The sequence below is a fragment of the Bos grunniens genome, chromosome 25 (genome assembly GCF_055505025.1).
Source record: "Bos grunniens cultivar Pamir isolate PY7600 chromosome 25, Bosgru_T2T1.0, whole genome shotgun sequence".
Lineage (NCBI taxonomy): Eukaryota > Metazoa > Chordata > Mammalia > Artiodactyla > Bovidae > Bos > Bos grunniens.
In genome coordinates this window covers 41,708,174-41,718,062 of record NC_141189.1, presented here as the reverse complement: position 1 = coordinate 41,718,062, position 9,889 = coordinate 41,708,174, and the positions used below count along the sequence as shown (strand labels likewise).

At 55.1% G+C, this 9,889-nt stretch overlaps 1 protein-coding gene across 8 annotated transcripts in view; it reads right to left on the bottom strand.

Moving 5' to 3' along the window:
- IFT140 (intraflagellar transport 140) overlaps positions 1-9,889 on the bottom strand; it is a 58,087-nt gene that overhangs the window by 25,533 nt on the left and 22,665 nt on the right. For 7 of the 8 annotated variants that reach the window (XM_086376390.1, XM_086376396.1, XM_086376391.1 and 4 more), the window contains exons 14-19: positions 7,338-7,465; positions 5,733-5,850; positions 4,840-4,970; positions 4,316-4,470; positions 3,498-3,625; positions 1,511-1,710 (exon numbers count right to left, since the gene is read on the bottom strand). In XM_086376390.1, coding sequence (XP_086232516.1) covers positions 1,511-1,710; positions 3,498-3,625; positions 4,316-4,470; positions 4,840-4,970; positions 5,733-5,850; positions 7,338-7,465 — 860 coding nt within the window. Of the gene's footprint in view, positions 1-1,510; positions 1,711-3,497; positions 3,630-4,315; positions 4,471-4,839; positions 4,971-5,732; positions 5,851-7,337; positions 7,466-9,889 lie in introns of all 8 variants that reach the window. The other variant, XM_086376395.1, reaches the window with a different exon arrangement.

The following is a 9,889-nucleotide window of genomic DNA, read 5'->3' as shown; positions in this document are numbered from 1 at the left end:
GTGAAGAATCGGGCCAGTCCTGTAGTTTTGTAGGCTGACTGTCAGAGAAGGTGCCAGGCAGCGTGGCTGGGGGTCACTCATGCCTCACTCACGCCTCCACTCACAAGTCCCCGTCCCTACGGCTCCTGAGCTCCGGCTGCATGATAGCACGTCCAGGTTGGCAAGTAAGAGAGACGTCTATTGGCTTCAAACAATTCAGAGGTTGCTTTGCTTCTTCCCCTAGCAGAGTCTTCAATGCACCGAGCCGGGACCCCGCCACTGGTGGCTTCAGACCTCCGTCCCAGCCCCAGCTTGGCGCCAACAGCCCCGGACCCAGCAGTTGGGCTGGAGCCCCGACTCCCCGCGCTGAGCACCAGCAGCTCAGGGGTTCACACCAGCAAGCACCCTCAGGCCGGCGGCTACCCGCCCACATCTGTGAGGCCCGCGGGTGCTGCGCCCCCTGGCGGCGGGAAGCGCTGCTGGTATGGTGCGGCCCAGGAAGCCAGGCGGGGGCGGGGAGGCATCTGTGCTAAGTCCTCTGCTGCCTCCCCACAGGGCCGGCCCTCTAAGAATGCTAAGAAAGGTTTAGCTTGGCTGCCGCACCCTTCCCCACAATGAGCGGTGACCAGCCTGGGGCTCAAAGGCCATGCTGCCCCAGGAATTTCTTTAGTCAGAGGGAGGGATGGGTCGCTCTGTTGCTTTAGGTAAATACAAAGCAAGGGAGGACAGCTTCAAAGCACACCTAGCCTGACAGAGTGTCAGCGCAGCTCGGGCCGGGGGCACACTCGGGGGCCGCCCCTCCTCTCCAGCAGCTCAGGGTCCAGCCTTGGCAGCGTTCCGCACACGACGACACACTGCAGCGGCCCAGTGGTCACGTGTGGTCTGTGGTGGAGCGTCTATCAAACGGCAAGTGCCGCCAGCCACTCTGCACTCCCCGACCAAGGGCCTCTCGCCCACCCAGGGGATGTGGGGAAAAGACTCTCTGCTCTAGACCACGATGACCAGAGTCTGACCCGGTTACAGACCCGTCTCTGCAGACAGGATGGGGGGGGCGCTTAACTCCTGTCCTCTCCCTCCACCTGACTTCCATCCTTCAACAGTTTTTCTACCCTTTGTGATTAAACTGTCAGATGCTCTTGAGAAGCTCCCCCAGGAACAGAGAAAAAGTCGCTTATACGCAACCCTTGACGGACAACTTCTCTTGGAGCGATTTTAATTGCATTTTGCCTGCCGTTTTGAGGGTTTACTATCAAAACCTTTTCTGGGTGGTGCAATTATTCCCAGAGAGACAGGTACTATAAATATTTAGTGACGGCAGAATTTTCGACTAGGAAGTGTACAGACAGTAAAATAAATCCAAACAACTGAATCGCAGCCCCTGAGGCTCTGAGCACCGAGTCCAGCCGGATGCCATTCGCGTCCCGGTTTCCACCAGCATCTCCTTGAACCCGTGAGACACCACACACACCAAGCAGACTCAGCGACGGTGACCGCCCCCACCGCCCCCTGCCCCCCGCGAGCGGCCCCTCACCTCTTGATGAGCTTGATGGACCTGAAGGCCTCATCCATGTCCCCAATGGTCAGGAAAAAGCTGAAGTTGATCATGGCGTCCCGCGTGGGCTTGTCGCAGTCCTCCAGCCCTACGAAGTCCCGCAGGGGCCTCCTGCCCACTGCCTGGGGGATGCACTGGGACCCGGAGTCCAGCTGGTCCTCCAGATTAGCTTCTCCTGGCTGGATGACAAAGGGCACAGTCTATCTGTGGGTCCCCGTGAAGCCAGTGCATGCCCCGGGCCTCTCCCCAGGGGACCCTCTGCACAGACCCCACATTTAGCAATGCTCTTGGCAAAAGCATCACACGGCTGCAAGCCCTCGAAGGGACCAGAGCACGGGGCTCCAGCTTCAGAGTGTGGGTGATGCAGGCGTCGGCATGCAGGGACCTGCGGCTGAGGCAGTGACATCAGCGGCTCTACAGCCATGAACATGTGAAAACCCCACCCATGGGCTGCCTGTAAACTTCCTAGAAAGAGCTCTTCCTGTCGCGTCTGACCGTGTGCCCGTGCACGAGGTGCTATAAGCACGTGCAGCACCACTGCCTCCTGGTCCATTCCCACGTCTGGCTACAAGAGGGATACTTGCTAACACAGAAAACACAGAGCTCATGTTGAGGCCTGATTTTAAGTCACCTTAAACTAAAAGCCAAAAAAAAAAGAGAAAAAATCCAAGAAAAAGCCTGCACACTTCAGTTCTTCTGACAGGACAGTGACGAAACAAGTGAAGAAGCAAAGCAGCAGGAAGCACAGAGCTGGGGGAGGGGGAGCGGCAGAACTCAGGGGAGCCACTCAGGTGGCACCCCACGTCCACAGGACCAAGGCAGAGTAACGGGCTGCAGCCTGCACAGGCCCCTCAGTGCAGGGGGCTGTGGGCGCCCGGCTGAGAACAGGTGGCTCAGCCGGTGTTTCAGCTGGGCTGGAAGCTCTGCCGTCCATCACAGACGTGCCCACCCCTGATCAGCACTGACCTCAGGGCCAAGGATGCCGATTTCAGGCCTGGGCGGGACCATGGGGATGCAGAGACCATGTCCCAGGGATGGCAAATAACTCATCTAAAATGGCTGGGGCAAGTGCTGACAATGACCCCATTTGACCAGAAATTTAAACACACGTGAGTACGTAACGGGGCGTCCCTGTTGGCTCAACTGGTAAAGAGTCTGACTGCAATGCAGGAGACCCAGGTTTGATCCCTGGGTCGATCCCCTGGAGGAAGGGACAGTGTATGTGACGCACACATGCAGGCTACAGACGGAACCTCTCCCTAGCTGTCCCCAGTGGCACCTCTGGGGGCTGCAACCATGGAGATTTGTATCACCTCTGGTCTTTATTTCCTCATTTGCAGTTCCTGAATTTCCTACAGTGAATATGGGAATAGTCAGTCGATAAGTCATGTCCAACTCTTGTGACCCCGTGAACTGCAGCCTGTGAGGCTCCTCTGTGCATGGAATTCTCCAGGCAAGAATACTGGAGTGGGTTGCCATTTCCTTCTGTAGGGGATCTTCCCCACCCAGGATTGAACCCTGGTCTCCTGCACTGCAGTGAGATTGTTTACTGGCTGAGCTTCCCTGGTGGCTCAGCTGGTAAACAATCCGCCTGCAATGCAGGAGACCTGGGTTCAATCCTGGGTGGGGAAGATCTCCTGGAAAAGGGAATGGCTAGCCAGTATTCTGGCCTAGAGAAAAGTCAGACACAACTAAGCAAATATAGGAATAGAAACTTCTAAAAAAGCAGCTAGACTTTTTTAAAAAAAGACAGAAAGGTGGAAGGGCCCAGTGCTTTTGGGGGAGCCAGGAGGGATACCCTTCAGTGGAGCTGCTGCCCACCTGCCCGCCCTCGACCTTCCCCACACAGACGGCAACCTTGGATCTGCTGGGATCTCAGGGGACAGCTCAGGGCACACGCTTTGTGTAATGAGAGCCCCCGGGGAGGAGGAGGGCCCGAGGATATGGCCGCGCCCGCAGGGCCCACCTTTCTCGTGAAGTAGTAGTGGGGCACCTGGATCCCCAGGAGCGTCTGGAAGGCAGGGGGACGGGGGAAGCTGTCCTGCAACAGGAAGCCGTGCTCTTCTGAGACGAAGAAGGACAGGACCACCACGTCTGCCTGCGGAGGGACGTGTCCTGTCTCAGTTCGATAGCAACTTTCCTGGTTCTTGTCTCACCCCACTTGTCCGACATTGCCAGGAAGTTTACATAAAACACAGAGAATGTAGAGCAGCCGACAGGCTGGCTCTCACATAACCCCACTCTCCCTGCCGAGGACCCTATGCACAACCCCTGTAGAACAAGGTAGGTCACGCATGCAAGAGGGTCAAGAGGGCTTTGTATGGGATCATTGGGTGTCCTGTAAAATAGGACACTGGAAAGCGGTGGAGTCTGGGCCCAATGAGGGGATGGGGCTCGGAGTCACTGGCGTTGGAGTGTTGGGGAGGAAGACCCTGCAGAGAGGGGAGCAGGGTGGTGAGAGGGGAGGGCAGTGACCGAGGCTGGGGGCCCACTGATTGGGGAATGACTGAGGGGACCTTCGTAACCGGACCCACAGGACGCGCCCAGATCAAGGGAGACTCTGATCCCCAAGAGAAAATGGCACGTGACAGAGGGTGGGGCCAGCTCTCGATGGCGACCCAGAGGGGAGAGGTGTCCACTGACGTCCTGGGGGTGGAGACTGGCTCCCCGGAACCCGTTCCCTACGACTTCCCCAGGGACCACGTTGGGAAGACAGAGCCTGCCCTGCCTGCTGTCCAAACACACAGGTGACCGCGCGAGGGGCGAGGGGCGAGGGGCCTGCACTGGCCTCGGCCAGCGCGTTCCTGTCCGCGGGCTGTGGTGGGGCGCCGGGCACCTCGCGCACGGCTTCGCACACGAACAGCCGGGGCTCGCTCTGATCCCAGAAGTGGCTGACGGGCACGAGGTCTGTCAGCCTCTCATCCTCCAGGGCCTGGCTCCTGAAAAAGAAAGAGAACCGCATGCGCGGTACACCAAGGCCCTGAAGAAAGACCGGCAGGGACGCTGATGGCCCTCTGTACCCCGAGACCTGGGGCTGCCCATGGGCACTCGCGTTGCAGCCCTTTTGGAAGCTCAAGTTCCCGGCCCATGACTCCAGAACCTCAGAACCGAGGAGTCAGATTAGACTCAAATCCCTGCGACGGCCCAGGGGAGCGGGCTTCTGTTTCACCTCTGGTCCCCATTGCTCATGATCACTGAGCTCTTCCAAGTATGAAGAAAACTTAGCAACAAACTGGCTCAAAGCCAACAAGTAACTGAGCATTTTCAACATCTTTTTTCAACAAAGTCCTCCCAAACCACAGTCTTACTTCTTTGTCTCCTGCCCATTAATGGACAATGTCTCTCTCTGATCTATCTGTCCTGTCTTGAGGTCGAGGATGGTCACTGTGTCCATATCCACGTCGTAGAAGCAGATTTTTGAATCAGGGCTATTGTCAGCCTAGGAAGAGAGAGCCGGAGCTCAGTGTGCCTGCCCACTGATGTTCCACACGTTTGGGAGAGGTGCCAAGGTCCAGACCGTGTAATTCCAATGTCAGCCTATGTTCATCCCACTGAAACGGCTGTGGGTTTACTCTTTTCTAGTTTCAGCCGATCCCCCGTAGTGGCTGGGCCCACTGCTGCCCTCCAGCCCTGCTTCTCTCCTCCCAGCTCTCACCAGGGTTGTAAAAATTTACTTGAGTCTGCTCATCCACAGGGGTGGCGTCGAGTCCCCCATTTAACACATCAGTTTGTGTTTACGGTACCCAGCAAAGTGTGTGGTACACACAGCAGCGAACAACCCACTCGAGTGAATGAGGGAATGAGAGTGAATGAATCAGTGAGTCAGTGAATGAGTTAGTGAGTGAAGGGATGAACGTGTGAATGAGTGAATGACAGAGGAGCACATGAACAGACACTGATGGCGGGAAGGCACCAGCCCCTCTAGAACCAACGCCCCTGCCACCTGGCTCCTTCACACCCACTCTCAAACCAAGAGGCTCCAGGTCCTCCCACGCCAGTCACCCCTGCTGCCCAGAGACCTTAGTCTGATGATGCAAAGAGGCAGAAAGGAAGAGGTGAGGGTCTCTGCAAGAACCACTGCTTCTGATGACACAGGGAGTGAAGTGAAGGAAGGTAGGGAGGTGGAGGGAGCCCAGGGGGTGGAGGGGGCGCCCGGGCTGCAGGGGGGCGGGCAGGTGGGGCAGCGCACGTAGGGGCCCACCTTGCTGAGGAGGAGACTGATCTTGCTGCCGCTGGCATTGCATCTGAGTGAGGTCAGGCCCCCCACGCCTGGGACCAGCTCGGCCAGGCTCTTGCAGCCGCAGTGCACCTTGGCCTCTCTGCAGGGAGGGAGGTGGTCTCAGTGGCCCCGCTGGGACGGCAGGCGAGCCCTTCCCCTTGGGCCTGGAACCTGGGACCAGCGGCTCTCACTTCAGGAACGGCAGACTCAGGAAATGGGCTGAGCTCAGGAGACAGGGCGAGTTTTCCACATTTTTTGGTGGAGATATAATCGACACACACATTATCTGAGTTTCAGAAGCACAGTGTAACAGTCTGCTATTTGTGTGGCTGAGGTTTTAAAGTTCTGTTTTTGTGAACAGGCAGGAGCACTATCTCGTTCCCATCACAGACAGAAGCAGCTGATTACAGATGCCACGCCGTCCCCACAGCACGGCCGTGGGCTCTGCTGCCCACGCTTCATTACAGTCACATGCTTTTCCACTGTGTGGACAAACTCAAATTTATTACACTAGTCCTGTTTAGCTGTGTCAAGCTTGATGCCTCCAGAAACAAAACTGGCTTGTAGAGGTAGCTCACCATGACTTTCTTTACTTTATTCACATTTCCTTACTTTCCCCCTAGTGTTCTCTTTCTGCCCGGGACCCCCATCCAGGCCTCACATGGCATCTAATCATCTCGTCTCCCTGGGTCCCTCTGGGCTGGGACAGGGCCTCGGGCTCCAGGCTCATCTCGTGTATTTCCTGCCTAGGCCCAGAATCCATTCCATCATCAGTCTCCTAGGAGCCCACTCCCTTTCCTGCAGGAGGACTTGGACCCAGATCTGGGCATGGGGTGTGCTTATGGTTCCTGGGGTGTCGCTGCTCCCAGACCTCAGTGGCGGACAGACCAGGCCGTGTGCACTGCCCGGTACCTGCACACATACCTGCCTCCACCTGCATCGACAAGAAGCTTCACCTGGCTCCAGACTCAGGTCTCCACCTTGGATGCATTCGCTCAGGGGTCACTCAGCCTCCTCCCTTGATGACTTGGAAACCACCCCTCAGGTGAGAAGCCGGCTCCCTGCCAGTCCTCATCCTGACACTCAGCTGCTCACGACCAGCCTAGACGCCTCCCCGTGCCAGTGGGAACTGACTTTATCAGCAGAGTGCATGCTGCGTGCGGGCCCTCAGCCATTAGTCTCAGGGCCCCGCTCAGGCCCAGGGTAACCCGGGCAGCTCCTGGCGCAGAGGGAGGCAGTTCCACATGCTCATGAATGGGGGTTGTCCTGCCTTGTCTGCCTTTCATCCTGGGCCCCCCCTGAACTGAAAGGTTGTTTTAATTTGCAGATACTAACGCTCACTGTGAGCTGTAAAGGTCTGTGGATTTCGGCAAGGGTGCTGTGTCACGTGTCTACCACACAGTGACGCTGCTCCCCACTTCGTGTAGAGATTAAGACTTTAAACCAAGGCATCAGGCATTTCCAACAGGAAAGTGCACATTAATGTTGAAACGAGAACATAAACAGTCTGCTGCCCCCGTCTGTCTTCTACCCATCGCATCGTCTCCCAATGCATTTAAAATACTTTTATTTGGACAAAAACTGTACCTTCGGGAAAGATCAAAGCTTTTAAAGTGAGCCAAGTCCGTCCCTACAACCAGGAAAGTTCCACAGATGTCCAAGAAGCATGGGTTCCCCTCTGACTCGGAGAACGGCAGGAGCTGCTTCACGGTCCCCTAAGGAAAAAGGAGGGGACAGGGACCTCAGGGGGGCTTCAGTCACAGGCCCCACCCCTTGCTGGAGTCTCACCCCACCTGGGAGGACAGGCCCTGTCATCGGGGAATCCCTGGTGCTTCCGGTCATGGGGGAGGTACAGAGAAGCCAGGTCAACAAGCAGGTACACATGTGACTCAGCCTGAGCATGCGCAGACAGGTGACGGGAGGGATGCTAAAGAAAACTATCTAGGCGGCAGCAGGTGGAATTCCATCCGTTTGGGTTGACGCAGGAGATGCTGCCCACGAGGTCTTATGTTAATGCCCCAGTGAAGCTGACTGTGTGGCTAGTGGTCACCTCTGGGGAGGCCATGAGTGGAAGGGGTGGTGATCACGTCCCAGGTATGTCCATCTGCAAAAACTCATGAGCCGCCCACACCACATGCCTACTTTCCCGTGTGTCCATCATATGCTGGTAAATGCCTGAGAACAGGTCTTGTCTGGGGGCAAGTTGAAGTGAGCCTGGGGGGAAGGAGCCAGCCATTGGAGAGCTGCACTGGCCTTCCAGAAGGAGGAGGAGCCGGGTGGCAGGAAGGAAGGCGGGCCCTGAGGCGGGCAGTGAGCAGACACCACACTGGGCATCAGTGCAGGCCAAGCGAAGAGTCACATTTTGTTCCACATGAAGCTGGAAGACTGGAGGGTTCTGAGCCACAGGTGACTTAAAATCATTTATGTTTTAAAATGTTGTTCTTACAACACATCCCACTATTGTTATTTTGGAAAGAGTGACCAGAGTCAGGCCTGGGCAGAGCTTACACTTTTGGGTATCTTATGCATGGACTGACCCCTCTCCTTGGAGCTGAGATGGGTCCCCGGCTCAATTTGAAACAGGAGGGAAGGGGGCAGGGCACAACTTATGAAAGAGTGACATAACCCAAGGACACAACATAAACCAATTAGAATCAAATGGGTCCAGGGTGGCAGACTCCACTTCCCTGTGGCTCAGATGCTGAAGAATCTGCCTGTAATTCGGGAGACCTGGGTTCGATCCATGGGTCAGGAAGATCCCCTGGAGAAGGGAATGGCAACCCACTCCAGTATTCTTGCCTGGAGAACTCCATGGACAGAGGAGCCTGCAGCCTATAGTCCATAATGTTGCAAAGAGTCAGACATGACTGAGCGATTAACACTTTCACTGTCACTTTCAAAGAGGCAGACAAGTCAGCTTCCCCTAGACTTTGATCCTCAATCAGCAAGCTAAATGACCACCTAAAGGCACTATGACAGTTCCAAGACACCAAAAGTCAAAAGACCAAAAGGTGGGTGGTGGCCCAATTGCTGGAAATCTCCACCCCTTCCCCCAAATAGCTGGAAAAATCCTCCCACTCATTAGCTTATGAATTCAGTTCAGTTCAGTCGCTCAGTTGTGTCCAACTCTTTGCGACCCCATGAATCACAGCACGCCAGGCCTCCCCGTCCATCACCAGCTCCCGGAGTTCACTCAGACTCATGTCCATCGAGTCGGTGATGCCATCCAGCCATCTCATCCTCTGTCGTCCCCTTCTCCTCTTGCCCCCAATCCCTCCCAGCATCAGAGTCTTTTCCAATGAGGCAACTCTTCGCATGAGGTGGCCAAAGTACTGGAGTTTCAGCTTTAGCATCATTCCTTCCAAAGAAATCCCAGGGCTGATCTCCTTCAGAATGGACTGGTTGGATCTCCTTGCAGTCCAAGGGGCTCTCAAGAGTCTTCTCCAAAACCACAGTTCAAAAGCATCAATTCTTCGGCACTCAGCCTTCTTCACAGTCCAACTCTCACATCCATACATGACCACTGGAAAAACCACAGCCTTGACTAGACGGACCTTTGTTGGCAAAGTAACGTCTCTGCTTTTCAATATGCTGTCTAGGTTGGTCATAACTTTCCTTCCAAGGAGTAAGCACCTTTTAATTTCATGCCTGCAATCAACATCTGCACTGATTTTGGAGCCCCAAAAAATAAAGTCTGACACTGTTTCCACTATTTCCCCATCTATTTCCCATGAAGTGATGGGACCGGATGCCATGATCTTCGTTTTCTGAATGTTGACCTTTAAGCCAACTTTTTCACTCTCCACTTTCGCTTTCATCAAGAGGCTTTTTAGTTCCTCTTCACTTTCTGCCATAAGGGTGGTGTCATCTGCATATCTGAGGTTATTGGTATTTCTCCCGGCAATCTTGATTCCAGCTTGTGTTTCTTCCAGTCCAGCGTTTCTCATGATGTACTCTGCATAGAAGTTAAATAAGCAGGGTGACAATATACAGCCTTGACGTACTCTTTTGCCTATTTGGAACCAGTCTGTTGTTCCATGTCCAGTTCTAACTGTTGCTTCCTGACCTGCATACAGATTTCTCAAGAGGCAGATCAGGTGGTCTGGTATTTCCATCTCTTTCAGAATTTTCCAGTTTAC